This window comes from Camelus bactrianus, chromosome 12, assembly GCF_048773025.1.
Source record: "Camelus bactrianus isolate YW-2024 breed Bactrian camel chromosome 12, ASM4877302v1, whole genome shotgun sequence".
NCBI lineage: Eukaryota > Metazoa > Chordata > Mammalia > Artiodactyla > Camelidae > Camelus > Camelus bactrianus.
In genome coordinates this window covers 66,746,262-66,771,223 of record NC_133550.1, presented here as the reverse complement: position 1 = coordinate 66,771,223, position 24,962 = coordinate 66,746,262, and the positions used below count along the sequence as shown (strand labels likewise).

General features: G+C 40.6%; 1 protein-coding gene across 1 annotated transcript in view; it reads left to right on the top strand.

Moving 5' to 3' along the window:
- Positions 1-23,327, top strand: part of SMC1B (structural maintenance of chromosomes 1B) — a 71,711-nt gene extending 48,384 nt beyond the window's left edge. The window contains exons 16-25 of the mRNA XM_010960158.3: positions 7,197-7,338; positions 8,151-8,296; positions 9,642-9,795; positions 13,064-13,162; positions 14,981-15,137; positions 15,618-15,772; positions 16,787-16,938; positions 18,787-18,856; positions 21,448-21,558; positions 22,892-23,327. Coding sequence (XP_010958460.1) covers positions 7,197-7,338; positions 8,151-8,296; positions 9,642-9,795; positions 13,064-13,162; positions 14,981-15,137; positions 15,618-15,772; positions 16,787-16,938; positions 18,787-18,856; positions 21,448-21,558; positions 22,892-22,993 — 1,288 coding nt within the window. The 3' untranslated portion in view covers positions 22,994-23,327. The remainder of the gene's footprint in view (positions 1-7,196; positions 7,339-8,150; positions 8,297-9,641; positions 9,796-13,063; positions 13,163-14,980; positions 15,138-15,617; positions 15,773-16,786; positions 16,939-18,786; positions 18,857-21,447; positions 21,559-22,891) is intronic.
- Positions 23,328-24,962: the final 1,635 nt, after the last annotated feature.

Here is a 24,962-nt window from a genome sequence, read left to right as displayed (position 1 = left end):
ATGCCAGAAATGAAAAGACGGTTCAGTAGGAATCATTATTGCTATAAATATTATTTACACGTATATGTTGCTGCCATATTAATAGTTAAGGGAGAAAAATCATTTGATCAACTATAGATGGTGAAAAATGCACTTGACAAAATGCAGCATCCATTCTTAATTTAAATTTTTTTTAATAGAAGTAGTTAGATACCTGTGATATGACGAAATAAATCTCATTCTAAGTTAACATGTCTTCATGGACTAACTCGATAGAAGTTTCCTAGTAAATTCAGAATATTCAGTATCACCACTGTAACTAACATTTTTCTGGATATACCAGTCAATATACAGTTAAGAAATTAAAGTATGAAAATTTGGAAAAGAAGAGGTAAAGTTATCACCATTATATGTTATGTATGTTAGATTATGTTATGTTTATATGCAGATTATATGTTACATATTTAGAAATTACTAGAGAACAAAGGAAAACAAAGAAGAAAATTGAGTAATATTAATACAAACATTAATATGAAATTTTAATTAAAATTAATATAGAATTGATTGAAAATGTATAGCCTTTCTATACACAAGCTGCCAGGGAGACAACATATTAGGTGAAAATTGTATTAGACAAGAAAAAGATAAATACTTAGTACTGAGAAATAAACTTACTAGGTGTGAAAACAATATATAAAGAGACCTTTAAGTAAGACTGAGAGATGTATACAGAAATGTGAATAAAAAAGAAAGGCATACTAGGTCTTTCATACGAAGACTCAATGTGTAAAGAATTTGGTTCTCCCTAATTTAATATGTAATTTACGTATCATCTCAATACAGGTATGGGCAAGATTTTTTTTAAACTAGTTAAGCTGATTCCAGAATTCACATTCAAAACTAGTTAAGAAAAATCTGAAAAAGGTAATGAGAAAAGACTAGAGCTCCCAGATTTTAAAACATAGTATATAAAGCTACCTTAATTAAAATCTTAAGGTATGGCTCAGAAATAGAGTCTAGGAATGTACTCAGATCTATAAAGGAAATTTGATCTAATATAAAGAGGCATTTCATATCTGTGGGGGAAAAAACCCACTTTTCAATAACTCAGTTGAGATGCATGTGTTAGCATCCTGGAAAAAACCTACTTGGATCCCTATCTCATTCCTTAGACTCAGATTAATTGCAGTTGAGTCAAATATTTTAATATAATTAAAATGAAGACATAAAAATACTAGAATAAGTCGTAAGAGAATTTTAAAAATAACCTCAGATTAGGGAAGGTCTTTCAGTATGACAAACCCCAGAAGCCATAAAAGAAAAAATTGGTAAAATGCAGATGTATAGAAATTGTTTTAAATATTTTGCATGGCAAAAGCATGATGAAGAAAATGAGAAGACAAATGACAATCTAGGGGAAAATATATATATATATAGAAACTGTAAGAGTTGTTTCCTCTGGGGAGGCAGAGGGGAAGGGAAAGACATAATTTACTTTTTGTATATTCTCACACTTTTTGAATTTTGTACCATATTCATGTATTACCTATTCAAATGAAAATTTTAAATACAGAAGTAGTAAGTGCCTCTTGGAGAAAACAGAGAAGACTTTTTTTTAAAAATCAGTCGTTATTCCATTGTCTGGAAATAAAAAGTCAACAGTTTGGCCCATTTTCTTTTATTCTGTATAATTCTGTCATAGTTCATTAATGTATTCAGTACCTATCCTGTAAGCCTCCCATGAGCCAGGCACTTTCTAGGCCCTGAGTGAATCAGGAAGTTCAAGCCCCTGCCTGTTCTAGGTCCTCAGCATTTCTGTGTACATTTCAGGATCAGCTTTTCAATTACTGCAAGAAAGTCTGCTGGGATTTTGACTGAAATTATGTTGAATCTATAGATCAATTTGGGAAGAATTGTCATCTTAACAGTGCTAATCCATGAACATGGTGTCTATGTCGACTTTTAAGGTCTTCCTTAATTTCTCTTTTTAATGTTCTTTTGTTTTCAGTCTACAGATACTGTACATATTTTTTCAGTTTATTCCTAAGCATTTCATTTCTTTATGCTATTATAAATGGAATTGTTTTAATTAGCAATTTCAAATTTATTGTTGGTAGTATATTGAAATAAAATTGATGTTTTGACCTTGCATCCTATAGCCTTGCTAAACTTATTAGTTCTAGTAGCTTCTTTTGTAGATTCCTTAGGATTTTTTACTAGATCATCATGTTGTCAGTGAATAAAAAATTTTATTTTTTTCCAATTAGAATGCCTTTTTTTCCTTGTCTTATTGCACTAACTGGGACTTCTAGTATAGTGTTGAATAAAAGTGGTAAGAGTGGACATCCTGCCCTATTCCTAGTTCTAGGGGCAAAGCATTAAGTCTTTCAGAGTTAAGTATGATATTAACATTAGGATGCCCTTTAGCAAATTGAGGAAGTTGCCTTCTATTTCTAGTTTGTTGAAAATTTTTTATCATGAATGAGTATTGAATTTTGTCAAAATACTGTTTCTGCTATTGGAATAATTGTATGGTTGGGTTTTTTTAGTAGGGGGATTCTCATTAATATGGTTAATTACATTGTGATTTTAGAATGTTAGCATACCTAGGATGAGCCCCAGTGGGTCATGTTGTAATATCCTTATCAAATATTTTGGATTGATTGACTGAGGTTTTAAGGATTTTTGCATCTACATTCATGAGAGTATCGGTCTGTGGTTTTCTTTTGATGTCTTTGTCACGTTTTTGTATCAGGGTAATGTCAGACTCATAAAATGCATCCAGAACTATTCTCTCCTCTTTTTTTCTGGAATTGTTTTTGTGAAACTATATTATTTATTTCCTAAAAGTTTGGCAAATTTTGCCAGTGAAGCCACTGGGGCACCAACATTTCTTTGTGGGAAGCTTTTTAATTATAAGCTCAGTTTCCTTATTAGATACAGGGCCATTCAGGATATGTTTTTTCTTGAGTGAGCTGTCGTAGTTTGTATATTGGAAGGAATTTTTGTGTATTTCATATGAGTTACCAAATTTATTAAGTTATTAATACTCCCTTTTTTATCCTTTTCAGTTCCTGTGGGCTCTGTACTGATGTGCTCTCTTTCATTTCTGATGTTGCTGATTTGTCCTTTCTCTTTTATTCTTGATGTGTAGCTAGACGTGTGTCAGTTTTATTGATCCTTTCTAAGACCAGCTCTTGGCTTCACTGATTTTCCCTATGATTTATCTGTTTCTGTTATTGACTTCTTTTCTCGACTCTATTATTTCCTTTCTTCTACTTATTTTGGGTTTAATTAATTTACTCTTTTTCTTGCTTTTTAAGATGGAAGCTTGCTCTATGTGTTTCGTACTCTTCTTTTTTTCTAATATAAGCATTTAAGCTGTGTATTTCCCTCTAATACTCCTTAAGCTGCTTCCCATTGCTTCTGGTATGTTGTATTTCATTTTCACTCCATTCAAAATATTTTCTAATATCCCTTGTGATTTCTTTCTATGACCTGTGGGGTGTTTAGAAGTTTTATTTAACAGTTGCTGTTGTTGGGGTGGGGAATTTAGATATCTTTCTGTTACTGGTTTTTATTTTAATTCCATTATAGTAAGGAATATATTTTGCATTATTTAAATTCTTTTAAATTGACTGAGGCTTATTTGATGACCTGACATGTATTCTATCTTAGTAAAAGTTCCATGTGCACTTGAAACAAATATGCATTTGTGGGTGGAGTGTTTTCTGAGTGAGGATTAAGTCAAGTTGATTAGTGTTCTCAGATCTTCTGTGTACTTACTGATTCTCTGTCTAGTTGCACTAGCAGTCACTAAGAGAGCAGTGTTGGAGTTTCTAAGGATACCTTTGGGTCTGTCATTTTCTTCTTCCAGTTCTGTCGGTTTATAGTTTATGTATTTGAAGGCCTTGTGATTAGGTGCATACTTATTTGGGATCATTATATCTTATTGCTGAATTAATCCCTTTACGACTATAAAATGCCTCTCTTCATCCCTGTCATATTCCATATTCTGAAGTCTGCTTGGACTTCAATATATTTTCATTCTAAAGAATTTTGCCTATCACTGTTTATTGAGTTTCTCATAAAAATCCAACTGGAACTCTTACTGAGATTGCACTGGATTTATAGATTTGTTTGGAGAGAACATCTTCAAAATATTAAGTCCTTTCATCTAAGAACATAGAATATGCCTTCATTTATTCTAATCATCTATGTCCTTCATTAGAATTTTAACATTTTCCCCATAGAGAGCCTGTGTGTTCTTAAGTTAACTTCTAGATATTTTACAATTAGACTCATGACTAGTATCTATTTTTATGATATTTTCCCAGTTGCCTTCTATGGGTATAGAAAAAAATGGTATCAAATTTTAGATTGACCTAACATCTGATAACTTTGCTAACTCCTCTTATTACGTCTAGTAGCTTATCCATTATGTGTCCTGGGTATTAAGTGTGAGATGCCTGTGACATCCAGCTGGAGGTATGGAGTAGACAGCTGAATATACAAGTTAGGAGTTCACAGGAGAGGTCCAGGCTGGAAGTAAAAATTTTGGGATTGTCACTATACACATGGTACTTAAAGTCACATGACTGGGTAAGAACACCAAAGGAATGAATGTAGATGGAAAAGAGAAGAGACCCTAGGCGATGTAAGCAAGTTGGAGGGATGAAAAGGAATTACTAAGGGAACAGCCAGTGAGGGAGAGGAAAGCCAGAGTAGTGTGGTGTTCTGGAGCCAAGTGAAGAAGTGTCCCATTTGTACCTGGCCTGTATGTCTGCCTCCTGCAGCAGAAAAAATTGAAGGATTTGTTCTTAATCACTCATGCAAGCAGCATGGTGAGTGGCTAAGAGCTGGGATTCTTTGGCTCTTGCTCGAGTGTGTCATGCCTGGCTCCACCACTCCCTAAGTGGGTGGCCTTGGGCAAGATACTTAACTCTCTGTGCCTTGGTCTCCTTGTCTGTTAAATAGGGATAGTAGTATTACCAACTTCAGAGAGTCAGATAACTTCAGTGAGTTAATTCAAGTGAAAGCATTTGTAACAGTGTCCGGCACATAGTAACCTCTCATTAAACACTACTCTTTGTTTTTATCACTGCTGCTGTTGTCTTTGTATTAGTAGTGTCTAGCACAATATGTGATACAGTTAGTGCTTTAAAATGTTTCTTGAATGAATGATTCTGTTAGCAGGGTATGTAAAGGAGAGAGGATGGAGAAAGGAGCTACAGTTGACACTGGAATTGGAATCTTTTTTAGAGATACGACTTTTATTGAGTTATAGTTGATGAATGATATTATATAAGTTATAGGTGTACAGTATAGTGATTCACAAATTTTAAAGGTTATACCCATTTATAGTTACTGTAAGATATTGGCTGTATTCCCTGTGTTGTACAACATATTCTTGTAGCTTATTTTATACATAATAGTTTGCACCTCTCAATTCCCTACTGCTATATTGTCTCCCCCCACTTCCCTCTCTCCGTTGGTAAACACTAGTTTGTTCTCTGTATCTGTGAGTCTGCTTCTTTTTTGTTAAATTCACTAGTTTGTTGTATTTCTTAGATTCCACATATTAAGTGTCTTTCTCTGTCTGACTTATTTCACTTAGCATAATGCCGTCCAAGTCCATCCATGTTGTTACAGATGGCAAAATTTCATTTTTTACGGCTTAGTAGTATTCCATTGTGTTGATGGACCCTTAGGTTGCCTCCATATCTTGGCAATTGCAAATAATGCTGCTGTGAACATTGAGGTACATATATTTTTTTCAAATTAGTGAGGGTTTTTTCAGATACATACCCAGGATTGGAATTGCCAGATCATATGGTAGTTCTACTTTTAGTTTTTTGACAAATCTCCATAGCGGCTGCACCAATTTACATTCCCACCAGGAGTATAGAAAGGTTCCCTTTTCTCCACATCCCTGCCAACATTTGTTATTTGTGGTCTTTTTGATGACAGCCATTCTGACAGGTGTTGTGAGGTGTTATCTTATTGTGGTTTTGATTTGCATTTCCCTGATGATTAGGGATGTTGAGAGCATCTTTTTATGTGCCTATTGGTCATCTGCGTTTCCTCTTTGGAAAAATGTCTTTTCAGATCTTCTGCCCATTTTTATCAGGTTGTTTATTTGGTTTTTTTTTTTGTTTTGATTTTGAGTTGTATGAGCTGTTTATATATTTTGGATATTAAGCCCTTAATGGTCATATCATTTGCAAATATTTTTTTCCATTCAATATGTTTCCTTTTTTCTTTTATCAGTTTCCTTTGCTGTGCAAAAGCTTTTAAGCTTAATTAGGACCCACTTGTTTATTTTTTGCTTTTATTTTCTTTGCTTTAGGAGAAAGATTTAAAAAATTACTACAATGATTTATGTCAAAGAGTGTTCTGCCTATGTTTTCCTGTAGGAGTTTCATAGTATCCAGCCTTACATTTAGGTTTCTGATCCATTTTGAGTTTATTGTTTTGTATATGGTGTTAAAGAATGTTCTAATTTCATTCTTTTACATGTAGCTGCCCAGTTTTCCCAGTACCACTTATTGAAGACTGTTTTTTCAATATTGGAATTTTTATGGAGAGTTTATAAAGCTGGCAAAGTAGGAAAGTACCTCAGGAAGGAACATGTTCTTAAATTCCCAAGTTTGGAGTTTGTGAATAAATAGCTATTTGAAAAGACTAATTGACTAAATAAATAAGAATAAGCATATAAATTATAACTTAAAAAGGGAGGGAACCTATACAGATTATAAAAGATTTAAGAAACATATTCATGTGCAATGTATGATTCAAACAAACCAGTTTTTTTTTTTTAAACTAATGAGATGCAGGAAATTTGACAATGATAGCAATTTGATATTAAGGAATTTTTATCATTTCTATAATAGTTTATGTATAATAGGTTATGTATTAAAAGTCACTTCACTTTCAGAGATACAATATTAAAATATTTACAGATGAAACTACATGATGTCTGAAATTTGCTTCAAATAATCCAGTAGTGGGAAGGAGTGATAAGTGGGGTTACAGATGAAATAAGATTAATCATGGCTTGATACTTATCAGAGCCAGATGATAGCTGTATGGGAATCCATTATAGTATTCCTTCTACTTTTATATTTGTTTGAAATTTTCCATAAAGTAAAAAAGTTTAAAAAAAAGAATTGAAAGGCTCTGTTTACCACTTGTAATGCTTGACTTTATTATACTAGATTAGAATTTGAGAAACAGAAAACTCGGCTTAATATTCAACTTGAATATAGTCGCAGTCATCTAAAGAAGAAACTGAATAAGATTAACACATTAAAAGAAACTATCCAGAAAGGTAGAGAAGACATTGATAACCTAAAGAAGGTAATTATTGATGGGTGGCTGAAGTGTCATCGAAATGATGACTTTCTTCATTGAATAAACATTTGTTTTGAGCTCCTGAAATGTCCTAATAGTCTTAAGAAGTTGGGGGGAGAGGCGGGGGCATGCAGATTTGAGAAATACTTGAAGTAAATTAACACAGCTTCATGAATTATTATGTGAAGGGGGCGTGCCATGGATGACTCCTGCATTCTAACCAGGCGAGGGGTGGATAGGAGGAGCGATTAAGGAGAGAAAATTCTGGACCTGCAGAGGTTGACTTTCCTATGTGGCATCCATACAGCAATTTCCAGCAGGGAGTTAGAGAGTAGGTAGGTAAGGGGAGTCTAGTCTGGTTTATGGGAGTAAGTTGAAAACATATTTGAATGGCTGAGACTCCCAAGCAGAGAGGTAGGCAGTGAGGAGCAGTGGAGCAAGGATCGATTCTGGAAGGAGTGTTCGCAGGTTGGGAAGAGAGCCAGAAGGGGTGGTATTACAGAAGACCCCAAGAGTGAGGAAACAGGAAGTGGAGAAAGTTGTCAAAAAGTCAAGTCTGGAAAATGTCTGTTTAATTGCCAATTAAGAGGACTTAGTAAGTAGCAAAAATTCTTTCACAGGACAGAGAACAGAAGTTAGGTGGCAGCCAGCTGAGGAGTGAATCCAAAGTGAACGGTAAACAAGAGTGGGTCACATTCTGTGACAGGTTCAAGCAGCATGCAGGATAAGGGTTTACCTCGGAGTGACTGGGTTGCTCTATTGATGATAAGTTGATCTACTGACCTTATTAATCTGCAATGCAAATCTTCTCCATTCAGACTGAAGAAGATTGTCTGAAAACTGTGAATGAACTCATGGAGAAACAGCATCAACTTAAGGACATGTTTGTTGCTCAGAACTCCAATGCTGAGAAAGTCCAAGCTCAAATTGAAGAGGAACGGAAGAAGTTTTTGGCTGTTGATAGGTAATTAAGAAGTTTATCAGTTTGAAAGACCACAACCAGAGTTTTGAAGATATTTACCATCAATTTGAGATTTATTATAGGAAAGTTCATTATTTGAATAGGTACCTTTGTTGCTTTTGGTCCCACATCCCACCTATCAAGCAGCCTTATTTGGGGGAGAACCAAGAGAGGTGGTTAGTCGTTCAGAGTTCTCTTTGGTGGATGAAACAGAGACCTACGTAAAGAGCCCCTTACCCTGAATCCCCCTTGACACCAGCACTTCCGTTGTGGAGTCTCCCACTGGTCTGTGTATGTGACGGAGCACGGCAGGTGAGGTGTAGACCCGGAGCCACGCTGCATGGTTTCGTGTCCTGGCTCTGCTGCTTCTGTGCTGTGCTTTCATTTCCTTGTCAGTGATGGCGATCATTATGGTGCCTGCCTCATAGAAAATTCGTAAGGGTTAAATGAGCTATTGCACATGGCACTTAGAACAGAACCTGCACATGCTCAGCATGTGTGTTTACCACGGTGACGACCATAACACTGAATCAGCTGGCTTGCTGTACCGCAGTGACATCTGCTTTCCTGTGTGATGCAGTCACAAGTGATCAGATGAAGTGAACTCTGTTTACTCAGCCTCGTGGCATTTCACAATTTTCCTCACTGTTCAAAGCTCTTCAGTGTTTTAAGATACAGTTAGAAAATTTTTTGTCTAAGATTTTTAAGTGGAATTAAGTTCATTTAGTCTTGATTTTTTTTACTCATATTTAGTTTAAACAGAACCACGTCTCTCTTTGTCATCATATTTTTGAAAACCATCTAATTCTTAACTTACTTTATTTTTGGCCTGCTTCTAGGTCTTCTTTACAATCCCACAATGTTTCAACTTGTATAACTCCCAACCCCTCATTAAGATAGAAGGCATTACATTAGTGGTAGTGGTAGTTAAAAGAAAAAGTTCTGGCTACTAGGTGTGTAATAATTTAATTGATAAGATATTTCTGTGGCTAAGAGACTGTTTATCTTGGTTTTAAGTTCTAAAATGTAGAACTTACATAGAGAAACGTAGCTTGAAAAGTTGTACAGATTTGAAAATAACTAGGAAAGCACTGTATTGTTGCTAGCCTGATTAAAGTAACAATGTTTATTATTGAAAATGCTCCCTTGGGTTAAATATTTACATTCATGGTCTTTGTCAAGAGTGTTAAAATTTAAATTGCAAGCATCTGTGAGATAATTGGAATTTACAGTAATCATAGGAAAAAATAAATCTTTTTTTATGTAAGTTTATAACATATGTTTCTTCCTTGGTGCTACTTTACATATTTAGTAAAATACAATAACTTTTATATCTGTGTGTTTACAGGGAAGTGGTAAAACGGCAAAAAGAGGTTGTAATCATTCAAACTTCTCTGGAACAGAAACGGTTAGAGAAGCATAACATGTTGCTTGATTGCAAAGTTCAAGACATTGAAATAATTCTTTTGTTGGGGTCATTGGATGACATCATTGAAGTGGAGGTATTCTAGCAAATGATTTTAAAGTATGTGCAGTCGTGTGGAACTTAATGTAATGCCTTTGGCTGGTTAGTGAAGTCCCAGCTATGCAGATTCTTCCTCTTGTTCTAAAGCCTTTTTAGGGGCAGAAAAGACATCTCTTCCTAGGAGGAAAAAAGTGAAAAATGATCATCACTCCAGAGGACTGGGCATTTTGTGCAGTTCTATTCTTTCTCTTGCTAATCCATGTCATTTTAGCTCCACAGGACGGACTGGAGCTTTTTTGTAACCTATATTTAGAGGAATCAGAGAATGAAAGCCGTTGGAGTTAGGGACATTTCGGGGAGGTGGTGTTAGCCACCGTGAACCGCAGGCCACGTGCCAGGGGGCTGCTGGCACGAGCAGTTCTCTGTACTGTTGTGACATTGTACATGGTGTGTGGAGGTATCTTGCTGTGCACCTGCACCAGCCACATGAGATGGTTCTCAGAAGAAACATGCTTCACTGAGTCTGTCCAAGTGGTGAGAGTGTGGGGGAGGCAAGATTAGACACCCAAGGAATCGGAAGATGAAACCGAAGTCTACTAATGGTGACATCTCTCTGTTTGCCTTTTTTTCTTTCTTTCTCATCACATTTATATTACACCATACTCTTTAGATTGGCTGGAAGTATATACATCCTTAGTTCTGTGGCTCATGTTAGGAAAGATAGGACTATACAGTTCAGAAAGTTTCACTATTAGCTGATCCAGAAGGTGGCGAAAATAGTTATTTGTTTTGCCTCTCAAGTTATTTCTTGAGTTCTTTGGTGAATCTCGTCTGTGGTTTCCCTTTCCACATGCCTCCTCCCCTTTCTGCTCTGCCCTCAGTCAGGAATCCATTCAGTCCCAGCCAGTTTTCTACTCCAGGAGAGGCCTTCAGCCCTTTGGGTTCTTCAGTATGAAGTATCTATATAATAATGTTTCTCTTGCTAATATTGACCACTTACCATAGCATAATTCTGGTGTGATATTATACTCAAAAAGTCTTTTTTCTCTATTTTAGCAAAGATCACATTTCAGATAGAAGGTAAGGAAAGGAGAAGACCCTTTCCTGGCCACAAGTGTCATAAACCCCACTCAGATGGCTTTAAAGAGGGGAAGGGGTAGGGCTGGAATGGAAGCAGTCTCACACATGACCCGGTCCAGGAATTTGAACGTTGTCAAGAACTCTTTCTGATTCAGTTGTGTATTGGCTTTGTTCTCTCAGATCAGCTTTCCCCACAGGAAACCACTCACTTTGACCAGAGGAGAAAGACGGCTCTCCCCTGTCCTCTCTGTTAGAAAAATCCTGGGGAAGAACTCTGGTTGGCTCATTCTAAGCTGTGTGTCCATTCTTAATTAAGGGCGCAGAGAGAGGAGAGGGAGGGGCCTGTAATAGCAGAAGTGGATGGGAGCAGAAAAACAGTACTCACCGTGCTACAGAGAGAAGTGGAAAGTCTGTAAAGGAGTGTTATTTTAGGAGAGGTTGATCACAGGACAGTGTAGAGGAGGAAGCAGGTTTAGCGACCGACGTCTAAGTAAATGCTGCTGGGCGAGTGCTCCTGCTTCTGCTTTGATCCTGTTCCTCTTTCCGCTGGCGCACCTTCAGAAGTGCTCCCCAGCAGGCCCACTGTGAGTGTGGGCTCATGCTTCGTCAGCGTGGATGGCTTTCGTATTCCTAGGGGGGTATTTCAAAGCGGGCATTAAGACCTGGAGCAGGATTAATACTGAATCGTTATCTAAAAAGAAAAAGTGATAGTTCTGCCCCACTTTGTGCTAGTCAAGTCGCTTTCTAAAGCTTGATGCTTTTTGAGAGAAAAGTGTCCAGGATAGCGAGAAGGCCCAGACCACGTCATGCTGGAAAGAGAAGGCTGAGGGAGTATGGTTGCTCCTCCAATAGAGGGAGGTCTGCCAAAGAAGGATCATACTTGTTCTTTCTGGTCCTAAGGGGAATACTAGGGTTGGGGGTAGAGGGCAGAATCAGATTTCTTCTGCTAGGGAACACTTCCTACTAGAAAGAGGGAGGGCCTCTAGTGGTGAGTTCCCTGATGGGAATGTTGCAAGCACATCAAGCAGTGGCCGTGTAATGGGGATGCTGTACAAGGTTGTCTGTAAAGCCCCAAACAGAAGGGGTCTTAGGTATAAGCTGTCTCTCTCCAGAGGGCGGGGAGAAGATCACTGAGTAGAATTAACTGACTTACAACAGCAGTTGTAGGAGTAATTGTGCACGTGAAGCATCTGGGGATCTTGTTGCCTAAGAGATTGCATTCCTGTTGGCTCCCAGGTGAGGCCCACTGTTACTGGCCCACTGACCACACTTTGAATAGCAAGGCATCAGAGGACTCATGTAGAAGCATAATGCAAAATACGATGTTGAATCGCCTCAACAGGAATCGTGACAGTCAGCGATTCAGTATTACATTTTGTATTCAAGCTCCACTTCTGTGCGAACCATTTTAACATGGGTGTATTACATTAAAATGCAGACTTAATTCCAAAAGTAGTTTCATTGGGTTTGTTTCAGCTGAGAACATCTAGGGCGAAATGTGTGACACAGGCTTTTTTTTCTCTCTTAATTTGTGAGTCTTAGTTTTTGGTATCAGCATTACACCAGAGACCAGCCTACAACTGAAGAAGTACTTATTTCATTCCTTCTTTCCTAGTCCTTTCTTCTTTCAGAGAATGATATATATTGAAATTGAAATATTACATGTTGTCAACATTGCACTAGGCACCGAGAATACGGCAGTGAATACAACTGCCCAGGATCTCTTCCTTCATATTCTATCACATGCACGAAAACAAAATGGTGAACAAATGAAATACTTACGTGTTTGGTGATGGTATAGGCTAAAGAAAGTGTAAAGGAGGAAAAGGAAAAGAGAATATTGGTAGAGGAGAGTTTGCAGTCTTAGATGCAGAGGCCACAGACGTCTTGCGAGAAGGCAGCTGGTTAGTAGTGGAGGTAAAAGAAGTGATGCAGACATCAGGGGAAGGTTGTCCAGGCAGAGGGCAGCGTGCCGGCTCTCAGGTGGACGTGTGCCTCATCTGTTCAAGGAGGGCAGTGTGGTTGGAGCAGAGTGAGTACCAGGAGACTGGCACAAAATGAAGTCAGTGAAAGGGTAACAGAGGGCCAGGTCATCATGGCCTTGCAAGCCAACATAAGCATTTTAACTTTTAATCTGATTGAGGTGTTAACCAACTAGATTGGGGCAGGAGGATAAAGAGATCACCATTTCAGATGACAAAGAAAGGGCTTCATATGTTTTTCAGTTGGGAACTGAAGCAGAAAGTACCCAGGCAACACTTGATATATATGAGAAAGAAGAAGCCATTGAGATAGACTACAGCTCTCTAAGGGAGGACTTGAAGGTAACGGAAAGGTTTCTGTCGTTATGACTAACTCATGGTAATACTGAACATTTAAATACTACAGAATAATTTTTAGATGCCAGAGCATAAGTTTAGGGGAAAAAGTAGATTTCCTAATGATTTTTTAAGGAATAGTGTGAATAGGTTACATTTTTAATGTTTAGAACAGTTAAAATGTTTATACCAGCGTTTCTCACCGTGTGTCCTGTAGAGCACCAGTACCATGAAATGTCTTGCCAAAGAAAAGTTTCTGCCAGTTTTTTGAAAGGCTCTTCCCTTCTTGGAGATTCACAGTGAATAATAAAGTCTTTGAGAAGCCCTGAAGTAGACAAAAGTGGCCGACATACTCTGGCATCAGGGACATTGCCCTGTCAGTGTCCCAGTGTGGTCCCCTCAGTAAGTGACCAGTCATTCACAGCTGCAGGGCACAGAGCCAGAGCCCAGCATCGTGGTGTCTAATTCGGCAGCTCTGACTCTGCTTCTCAGTCATCCCTGCAGCCATATGATGCTTTGTGTTTTGGCTTCATCCGGAGGCTGCTTCTCTCATGAGGGCAAGATGACTGCAGCCTTTCTTGGCCTTCCAGCCACACAGCCACCACCCTCAGAGAAGACAGAAGACTGTCATTTGTGGTGCTGCTGCTCTTAAGATTGAAGAAAGGCTTTTCCCACAAAATTTCAGCAACTGCCCCCTCATCACAGTGGCCTGAAGTAGGTCATGTGTTCATTCCTGACCAGTCACTGTTGCATGGGGGGTGGACGTAGCTTTAGACCAAGCAGGGTTCAGGGGACCCATGAGGGAGAAATGGTCAGACGTGGGCTCTGTTAGGAAGGAAGGAAGGGAGAGTGGATGCCAAGTAGCAGTACCCACCACATCCTTTCATGTCATGTGTCTCCTATATGTTTTGTTAGATTTGTTGGGCTCTTTGATTGTACTCGTACTTTTGGCAATCAGAAAAAGTCTTGTCTTTTTTATGGTCTATTCAGTGCTTTCATATCCATAAAGTCCTTCCCCACCACATTACTGAGAAAATATTTATATTTTCTTCCTGTTAATGGTTTTCTTTTGTTTTCATTTACCTATTTAATTCATCTGAAATTTATTTTTGTATGTGATATGAGGTAAGAATCTTTTTAAAAAGGTACCTGAGTTAACCAGTTTCACTCAACATTTTTCAAATGATCCTTTTTACAATGAATTAAAACGTCGCTTTTATCGGCTATTAATTCCTTCTGTGAGGTCAAAAAAGTTTTCCTGGAATGTGATATCGACTCCACTTTCTCCCTTCCCTCCTCACTCAGGTTAATTCCGTTCATTGTCTAGGTTTAGCTGAAGTGTTACCCCTCCGGATGCTTGGACCCCTCTGCCTGCCCCGCAGACCTCCATGCTTGCCTGGTGGAGGGTTTCACACTGCTGTAAATGCCAATTTACACGTCTGGCTTCCCTGTGAGAGCTTTAAGGACAAGGACAGAGCAGTTTTCACTGCTGATTCCTCAGTGTCTAATACATAGTAGATGAGCAATATTTTTTAGCGAACAAGTAAATGAAGTGATATATGCATCGTTACTTTTTTGGCCCGATGAAGAAATAAGAAGACAAAGCCTGTTCCAAGAGAGCAGCGTCTGTGACGCGAGAGCTGTGAAAGGGCACAGCCAACAGGAAGCTGCATGTAGTGCGGCCTTGCGTCATTGCAGACTCAGAGGGCTGTGAGGGAGGGCAGGCCTGGGTGCGGGGGAGCAACGCAGGGGCCAGGGCCTAATTACCTTAGCACTTTGGGTCTAAAAGCCAGGCTAATCACTGCTGTCCTTTGCCAATAATAGGCTCTACAAACAGATAAAGAAGTTGAGGCCCACCTTAGACTCCTGCGGCAACAGATAGCCTCCCAGGAGGATGTCCTGTTGAAGACAGCAGCCCCCAACCTCAGAGCCCTGGAGAACCTAAAGACGGTCAGGGACAAGTTTCAGGAGTCCGCAGAGGGTGAGGCTGGGCTTTAGTGCTGCCAGGATCATGTTCGTGGGTGTTCTGTAACGCTAACCAATAATCCCCCTGGAACGTACCTTTGTTTTTATTATGTATGTTTTTCCTCTGTTGTCTTAAAGTAACATTCTTTTAATACTGAGTCACTAATTCCTTCCTTTTTGAAAACTGTTCTGCTTTAATTTAAAAACAGGTGTATTGGTTATTTTAGAATAGGCAATGTTTTGCTTCATACCAGCATGAGAGGCATATTAGATCCTTTGTTGGAATTTGTTATTATTTAAAAATTAGACCTACTAGAAAAGGGGCTCTTCAATTTTAAGAGTCATTTTCTTGGAATTAATAACAGTTGAGGTATTTTGAAGGTAGACTTTACTAAAGACAACCAAACTCAAAATCCAATGTTAGAAATATTTTATGCTTTAAAGTTGAGAAAACCCTTGGTGTTCTCCAAAATAAAGAACATTGATTCTCTCTTAGCTTTTGAGGCCAGCAGAAAGGAAGCCAGAATATGTAGGCAAGAGTTTGAACAGGTGAAAAAAAGGAGATACGATCTTTTCAGCCAGTGTTTTGAGCACGTCTCAGTCTCAATTGATCAGATCTACAAGAAGCTCTGCAGAAACCACAGTGCCCAAGTATGTATTTTTCACCCCCAAGTATGAGTGGGAACTTTGTGTTGTTGTGGGGGTTTTTCCTGGTGGGAAATTGCCACCACACTGTTTGAGCAACTCACTTAACGGGGCAAAGTCAACTCGTGAAGACTGGTTGTCACAGTGACCCATGTTCTAGATCCTACTCACTCCACCACTGGCCAGCCAGGACAAGCCAGACTCTTCCTGGTCCTGGTTCTTCATCTGCAGAATGAGTGGGTTAGATCATTTGGTTTCCAAGTTCTCTTCAGCTCTGGAATTCTGTTATCTGGTACAAATTTGAGTCTATAGAGCTGTCAGTGGTCTGTGTAGTAGTTAGGGTAATGGAGAGCCTGTGAATCCGGAGTCTGTGGAGTTGCCTAGAGTAACAAAGGAGAAGGAAAGAACTAAAGGCAAGACTCAGATCTAGATACATGCCCCTTGTGACGACAGTCTCCCCGTTCCATGGTCATTGTCCATAGCAGAGACTGTGGGATGGAGTGTGTTCCAAAGATCAGATCTTATACACCTGCTCTCCCCTCTTTCTTGTGGTATTCTGTTATACCAAGGTAATCTTGAATCAAATATTTAGAATTGCAACCAAAAATACCTTGTTTTCAGTAAAGTAGGACTAAAATAAACCACTGATTCCTTGAGGGCAGGATTCATCTGTTTCCATAGTACCTGGCCCATGACAGGTGTTCAGTAAAGATTTGACGAAAGGGCCAATGAGTGATTTGAATGAAGATTGTTTTCATGAGGCTGCGGCATATGGTGGAGGGCAGTCTGGTGGGAAGGCTCACCCCTGATGCCCGTGGCGGTGTTTTCCCTCTGCTCCCCACCCGGACAGCCCTGCTGTCTGAGCACATGGAGAGCTAAATATGTTATTTACAGACATTGGTATCTTTCCATCAAAATGGAGGAAAGTCTAATCAATGGTATTCTGCAGTTAAACTCTGTGGCTGTTGAAATTTGCTAATAGCTTTTCTGATACTGCTGAATAAATAACATGTGTTTCAGGCATTTCTTAGCCCAGAGAACCCGGAAGAGCCTTACCTGGAGGGAATTAGCTATAACTGTGTGGCCCCAGGCAAAAGGTTCATGCCGATGGATAATCTGTCAGGGGGAGAGAAGTGTGTGGCGGCTCTGGCTCTCCTGTTCGCTGTGCACAGGTAATCAGTTCATTACTTGTCTTTAGTCATGTTATGTATGTGATACAGAACAGTTTTTTTCAGCCAGACAATTCAGGTTATGTTTTAGGCCTATAACAATTTAGATAGCAAATCTAAGAGAGAATTCTGTTCTTGACAGATTTTTATTCAGTTTCTTACTGTCAGTATCTACTAATACTCCATCTTTATAGAAATCAGAAAGAAGAAAAAGGAGTATCAGTGGCCACACGTGAAATCAGGATTGCCAAAAACAATAACAACAAACCCAAACAAAGTAAAAACACCTAACTTGTATACTATTTTCCTAATCCATATGTGGAGATCTGCTGGTTAGTAGTGAATGTTAAGCAAAGTATTTCTTCTGGGACAAAAATGTTTAACCTCATTTCTGCTGATGATGGTGGCACTGTTTGTAAAATAAATCAAGGGAAAAAAGGGTTAGCTAAAATTAAGGCAACTTTCAACATTCAAAGCTTTAGATGAAGATCTAAGGTATAGATGATGCTGCCTCTCTGTTTTCATGGTCAGGAAGATGAACATAAAAGTTTTACAACTGTTTTTACTGGTCTCAAGGAAAAGGAATTGGCCATTACACTAAAAGGAGCCTAAGTTGAGTAAATCTTAGAGTAAGACTATTACTGGGCACCATCTCCATCCATTTATTCAGCAAATATTTATTAAATATTTACTGTGTGTCGAGAGGTGGTACAGGCCTTACAGAGATAGCAGTGAAGAAAACAAATGCCCTGTCTCAAAGATACTTCATTTTAGTTGGAGAAGATAAATAAGGTGATAAATAAGGAATATAGTAAACTAATTCTCTAACATGGAGGCTATTAGAAAATGACAGATGCTGTAGAGAAAACGAAAGAAGGGAGGTAGTAAGTAAAGAATGGTTTGCAGCATTAAAGTCTCCTGGGAAGGCCTATTTGAAAAGTAACATTTGAGCAAAGATTTGAAGGAATTAATTAAGGGAGCAAACCTTGTGGATGGATGTTCTAGGGGAGAATTATAAGGGAAGAATATTCTAGACATGAGGAACGACAGGTGCAAAGGCCCGAAGGCCAGAGTGAGCCTGGCACCTGCACAGAGCGGGCTGCAGCAGCAGCAGGCACAAGGTTAGGGAAGTGCTGTGCTGATCGCGGTGGAAGATGTTGGGCTGGACCCAGGTGGGACGGAAGGCTGAGCAGACAAGGCGTGGGGTATGAGGGAGTCAAGGGGTGACTCTCTGGGTTTTGGCCCAATCAACTGGCGTGATGAGAGCTGCTGTTAACTGCAAGGGCGAAGACCACAGGAGGGAGTAGGTTTGGAGGGGCAGGTGGGTTTGATTCTGCATGATTTTGAGTTATTACACCCACGTGGAGTTGTTGAGTAAGCCACTGGACATGTGAGGTGAGGGTTCAAGAGAGAGGTCAGAACTATCAGTAGAAGCGTGGGAGCCATCGGTGTATGGATGATACCTAAAACCTTAAGATCAGATGAAATCACCAAGGGAGCTAATTAGGTAGAGAAGTGCTCTAAGCACTGAGCCGCAAAGGCACCCCAGCATCAAGAAGTTAGATGAGGAGTTGGCAGAAAAGACTGGGAAGGACAGTGGGTGAGGCAGTGGAAGCAGACCATGTCGTCCTTAACGTCAGAGGAACGGGGAGAGGAGCACCCCAGATGCCGCCTGCAAAGGTCACATGGGATGTGGACTGAGACTTGAGCACCATGTTTAGCAACACAGAGATTACTGGAGACGTAGACAGAAGCATCCAAAAGGGCGAATCATTACCCTAAATGCTGTTAGTCCTCTCCTCCATGGCTTCGGTGAAACAGAGTTGTAACTTGATTGTAATCTTTTTCTAGTTTTCGGCCTGCTCCATTCTTTGTTTTAGATGAAGTAGACGCAGCCCTGGACAATACTAACATTGGCAAAGTAAGTTTCTTTCTGCTCTTAATTTCCAATAGAACGTCTACAATTCAAGCGTCATGTTGCAGTCAGAAGACAGTTTACCCTGAACAAACTATGTTTGTTTGATAACTGCTGATTAAAAATAAAATCTAAGTTAAATACCTAAAAACAAGATGCATCAGGGTAGTAGTTTTCATTCAAGGTTTAGTGGGCCCTCAGTGAGCTGTTGAGGAGTCAACACAGGGAGTCAGGTGGGTGAGGACCACTGTGCTGAACCCACAGCATTGCTGCTGGGTCACTTGCTTTTCCTCAAGGCCCCTAAGCATTGGGACCTAGAGGGTCCTTAATAGTAGACCCCATGGCCAACTGGACCAAATTAGTTATTTAAGAAAGTCCAAAAATAACGTGTAAATAAAATCCCAAAGGAATTACAGTTCAAAATTCTGTCCCACTTGTTTATTAAAATTTATCCAGTTACCGCAGTTGTGTATGATCCTGTTCTCAGCATTTGCGACTGAGGAAGCTAAGGGCACAGTTTAACTCTTGAGAAGCCAGTTTGAGGTCAGTGTTAAAGATCAGTGCACAGATACACAAAGCCACCTGGAAGAGACAGGCTCTCAGACCACACGTCTTGACTAAATTTTTGACATGAGGATGGAGTTGGCCATGGAAGTATGACCAAAGGATGGAGGCAAACACGGGCAGCACCCATCACTGCCCAGGGCTGGGACGGCTCCGTCCTGCAGATTCCCAGGGTCATGGTCCTATGCCAGAGCCATCCATTTTCAGAAATGGATGAATTAAACTCCTGGTTCTGATTCCAGGTTTATCCATCTTCCAGAAATGACTGGCCTTTGCATTTCCAGCTGTTCACAAGGAGGCTGCTCTAGTCATGCTGACAGAGACCTCTCATTGCTAATTTGTAAACGAGCCTTCTGCCTTGTGCTCTTGGTCAGCGAGCCCACCCCCGAGAGAGGTACCCACTCTCGGGGTGCCACCTCGACGGGCTGAGTCTCTGAAGCCAACCTCCCTGATTTCTTTCTCTGCTGAGAGTCAGAGGACTTTCAGGAGCTGCAGCTTGAGGTGCCTTCTAATGGCAACCTTTGCCAGGCTGTGTTCATCCTACCCAAGTCTCTCCAGGACCTTGCTTTTTGACCACGTCACAGTATACGTGAGAAGCCACACCCACAAAAGTTAGAAAAGTCCCGAGTCTTGTAGAGAACAGGCAAGAGCCACATTCTGTGACCTCCCAGACTCCAGGGTAACTGGGGAAAAGGACAGCACAACAAAAAACCTCGATTTGTCTCTCTCGAATGCCAGCCAGTCTGCATCAGCTAACTGGGCCCCATAGCCTGACTCATTTGGGAGAAAGTTCCCCTTAGGTTAATTTTAGCACTTTTTCCCCCGTATCCTTTGTGTCTGTGTTGGGTGGAGGTGGGGATCCATCACTGTGGACCACCCCTTCTCTTGGTAGCATTTAAGGTATCCCTATCTTCTACTAAATTTAGATGTTTGTGTTAGTGGCATCTTCAGGTAATAGATCTTACTTAAGACTCTTTTCCATTGGCACAAATCGTATCTATTGAAAACCTCTTGATTTCCACTTTCCCTTTGAGATTTACATCCTGGTACCCACTGCCGACTTGAGTTCGAGCAGTTACATGGCATGAGCAGCTGTGAAGGTGCTCCACTCCCTCTTGTCATCAGGGCGCCCAACGTTTGTTACGTTTGTTTGCATGCCTTACTGCTTGCACCCCATCCATATCAAGACTTTAAAGTCCTCTGTGGCTACAATCGATTCTAATGCTGGAGTTCCTTCTGTCTGTGAACTCAGCCTTTTAGCCCAAAGCAGTTTCCCTCCTCTCATCATTCACCTCGGCTAGTGACTCATTCCTCCACCAACGCTGCTGTTCCTGCTTCCAAGCTTGTGTTCTTAGTGCAGTCAGGACCCCTACACGTGAAGAAGGCTCTCTAGGCTTGCAGCGAGATCCAGGCAGCTGGCAAGTATCTTACAAAACTGTGGTTTGAGTTTAGGTTATTCTTTATCATTCTCCAGGTTCTGAGTAGTTTGTTCACCAAGACCTGTTTCTGTCCAGTCTATTTTGTTTTTATTCTCATTCCTTAGAATTCAACCTCCTGGAGCAGCCATGAGTTTCCCTCTAACCCAGCGACTTGACTGCAGATGATGAATACGTATATAATTGCCATATTTCTCCCACCTTCAGGCTTTAAGTTGGCAATGTAGGGAGTTTAAGGACCACCCCTTCTTTACCCTCATAAAGTACCTGAGTGGTAATTTTTGTTCTACCTTGTTGTAGAAGGTTGATTGCACATTCACAATAGTACCTTAAGTTAGAGCTTTATTCTTAAAAACAGTCTTCAGGTTTTCAATCATAGATTTAGTGAGGTTTATATTTTTCACTAACCTCTCATTTTGGAATCTGAGCTATTTCCATTTCTGCAGTTGTAGCGGGTTTACTGAATTACCAGAAGGGGGAGTATGTGCCTCGTCACCTAAAAGGGCAGGTTCAGAGATGTGCAGAGTCGCTGACCTCAGAGCCCAGAAACAGGGCTTTTCCTTACTGATGAAATGTGTGCTTTCTGTTTCCTCCCAGGTATCAAGTTACATCAAAGAGCAGGCTCAGGAACAGTTTCAGATGATAATCATCTCCCTCAAAGAGGAGTTCTATTCCAAAGCTGATGCGCTGATAGGCATCTATCCAGAGGTAAACAGAAGTAAAGGGGCAGAGGAGTAAAACTGCCTTCGTGGTGCCCTCACAGCACAATTACAGGTTCCTGATGGAATCTAGATACTGTTTGATTTCTGCAGTTGATGAATATAGGCTTAAATGATTTTTTAATCAAATAAGATTTAAAAGTAACTACTATGGCAGTACACAGAGATTTAAGATATATTTTAAGTGAAAAAACAAACTGAAAAATTGCAGAACAGTTAAGTATGATAGTTTTGTTTGTAAAATAGTAGTACCCGTTAACTTACAGAGTAAATCCTTGATATTGTATTTATTTCTGTAGTGTTTGAATGCTTTAGGCAAAAACAAATGCACGTGGTAGAGCCAACAAGGAACCATTTAGCCTCCAAAAGTACCAGAGGGAAAAGGAAACTGACCACAGTTCCAAGTTGTAGAGTAACTTCTAGAATTCAAACCCACCTTTCTCAAAGGCTGTTCAAATACTTACCTGAGCTAGTGGGGCAGAGCCTCTCATTCAAATCCTTCAGTTCGTGGACAATTAGGTTTCACTTCCCGAGTTTTCCTTTAAGCTAAGATAAATATTAATTTCCCTTCCTGTGCCTAATTAATGTCAAGGAGTCACTGGAAATATTCTGCAGGAGAGAAATGGAAATTCTCGTTACCAGTGTAGAGAGAAATAAAATCTTTTTCTACCCATTTCAGGTTCTTTGGCTGAGATCCTGTAAATTAGACGCGCAAAAGACAGAGTAACGAGAGCAAAGCAGTTTATTAGCGCGTGCATCACCCACGTACACGTGGGCACGCCCAGCAATGAGTAACCGCAGGGGGGCCAGAACTGGGCCTGTACACCCACCACCTTAGGCTAAAATGAGAAGAGGTTTCTGGGTAACAGGCAAGTGGTGGGAAGGTGACTAGGGGAAGTATGGTAAATGAGGTTGTTCGGTCGGCTTCGCTCTGCAGATTCAGCTAGGTGCCTTCTCCGTTGATGAGGAGTGAAGAGGGCGTCCCCTCTCACATAAATGTGAGCTCCCTTTCCTGCAGGGAGCTTGTGCCTAGTTGGTGGAGCCTGTCCTCATCCGCTGCTTCTCAGGAGCCTCTAGCTCAAAATAATCCACGTGCGAGAGGCGTATTTTGGGTGGCACGTGCTGGTGCCCTTCACTAGCTAATACAAGAAATAAATCAGTCTGATGTAAATGCGGACGAGTGGTGCCTTTCTAAGCGGCTATAAAGAGGTTCCTTTTTAAATGCAAATCTAGACCCACTAATGGCCCTTATTTTACATTTAATAGCACTTTTTTCCCTAAGTAAAGGCACTGACTTTTAACTGTCTTCTCTCCCATTTCAGCATGATGACTGCATGTTCAGCCAAGTTCTGAGCCTAGATCTTTCTCAGTATCCAGACACTGAAGGCAGAGAAAGCAGCAGGAGACAGCCTGAGTCCCGTTAGGACGTTAGGACGCGGAGTGCCAGTGAGTGGCTGGCAGCTGAGAGCGAGGTCAGACAGGTCAGGCCGAGCGCTGCACGGTCCCGCCGCTCTTGAGTAACAGGCTCCCAGGGCTGCGCGGCTGCGCGGCTACGCGGCTCGTGTGCCACGTGAGAAGCCTAACCGTTACCTCCCGAAGGTGCTACAGCTCACTGTAGCCAGAGTATTCAGTAGGTGGGGTTTCCTACACGAGTTAGCTTTAGTGAGTTTAAAAAAAAAAAAAAAAAGGTAGTTTTGTACCATAGTTTTACCTTCCATTTCGAAAGCCAGGCAGGCAGTCTTTGACTCCTGCATCATCTCACTGATTGCGCCTTGTAAGTTAGGTAATCTTCAAGGGAAACTCTTGGTTTCTAAATATATTAGTTATAGGTTGTTGAACCTGTGTTATATGGAAAATTATATCAGAGGAACTGAAGTCAGTATTGAAAATATCAATAAAAGTATTCTAATTTCAACTGCCTACAATCTATAACTTTTAGAAACTAAAAATTAAGGTGAAATTGAATTGTATCTGTTTCAATGCAATCTACATTTTTCTAAATATAATTTGTTAAAAAGTAAACAGTGAACACAGGCTTTCCCAAGTGACAACTGACTTTTCTACTTAAACACAGTCGTCCCTTGTCATCTGTGGGGACTGGGTTCCAGGATTCCCCACGGAGACCAAAATCCAAGGATGCTCAAATCCGTTATATAAATGGTAGTGTTTGCATATAACCTGTGCACATCCTCCCCATATTTTAAGTCATCTCTACATTATAATACCTAGTACAATGTAAATGCTGTGTAAATAGTTGCCGATATACAGCAGATTCAAGTAGTGCTTTTGGAACTTTCTAGAATCCTTTTTTTCCCCATCAGCTATTTTTAATCTAAGGTTGGTTGACTCTCCAGATACAGAACCCAGGGATACAGGGGGCCCACTATACATTGTTTGGGGTAGGAAAAAGTTGCAGAGTTTTCAATAGTACTTCATTCCCATTTCAAAATTAAAAAATTCTAGGGTGCTGGTGGCTCTGAACTTAAGACTGTCTGGGCCCAAGTGCTGACCGAGGAGCGCCTCCTGAAGCAGTCTGAACGATACTCATTATTTCACGCGCTCTGTGCCTAAGAAACAGACTAAGTCACAAAAACCTTGCTCCCTGGCCTCCCCTAGCTGATCTCTAAGAACTTTAATAGCAGAAGCCACTGTATTTGTCCTTTTTTAGTGCTGGTAATACATCTACATCACCGCCTCCCTCTGCCTTGAAAGACACCAGCTTGACACTGAGCTGTCCGTTTGGTGCCATGTGAGCTCAGCATAGACCCTTTGCTTTGCTGGGGCTGTTCTCTCCTAACCTGGACTCATGGACTGTCGGTGATCTTCAAAGTAGGATCCCTGTTCTGACACGGTACACCCACACTCCTGAAAACCCCGTGCTACGCAGAAGCACACGATGGAGAGCATGGGTGATGGGAAACATGGGGTGGGGGCACCGTACTGAAAAAGGAAGACAGGACCCTAGTACATAGCTGGCTTTACACATGTTAAACGGTTAAGAAACACAGATACTGTAGCAAATATGGCACTTCATCTCAAGAAACACCCTGAAGTTGGCATGTGAACTCACCCACTGGGTGAAGCACGCTGCTGTGGTCAAGTGGGGGGGGGGGTGTCGGAGGGAGCCGGCGGGGGTCTGAGGGCGGGTGGTGGAGCCCCCCCCCCCAGTTCTGTGCAGCCGGCTGTGCTCCCGCTTTCACCCAGAGCAGGTGCGACAAACTCCTTTTAAGGATCAGAGAGTATTTCAGGCTTTGTTGAGGCAGCAAGGAGGCTCACTGTATAGGTACCTGCATAACTGATTAAAATAAAACCATCTAAAAATGTCAGAACTAGTCTAGGTTGAGACAGAAAACAAACAAGGCCATACTTAGTCGCTCCCTCACCTGGTTTTCT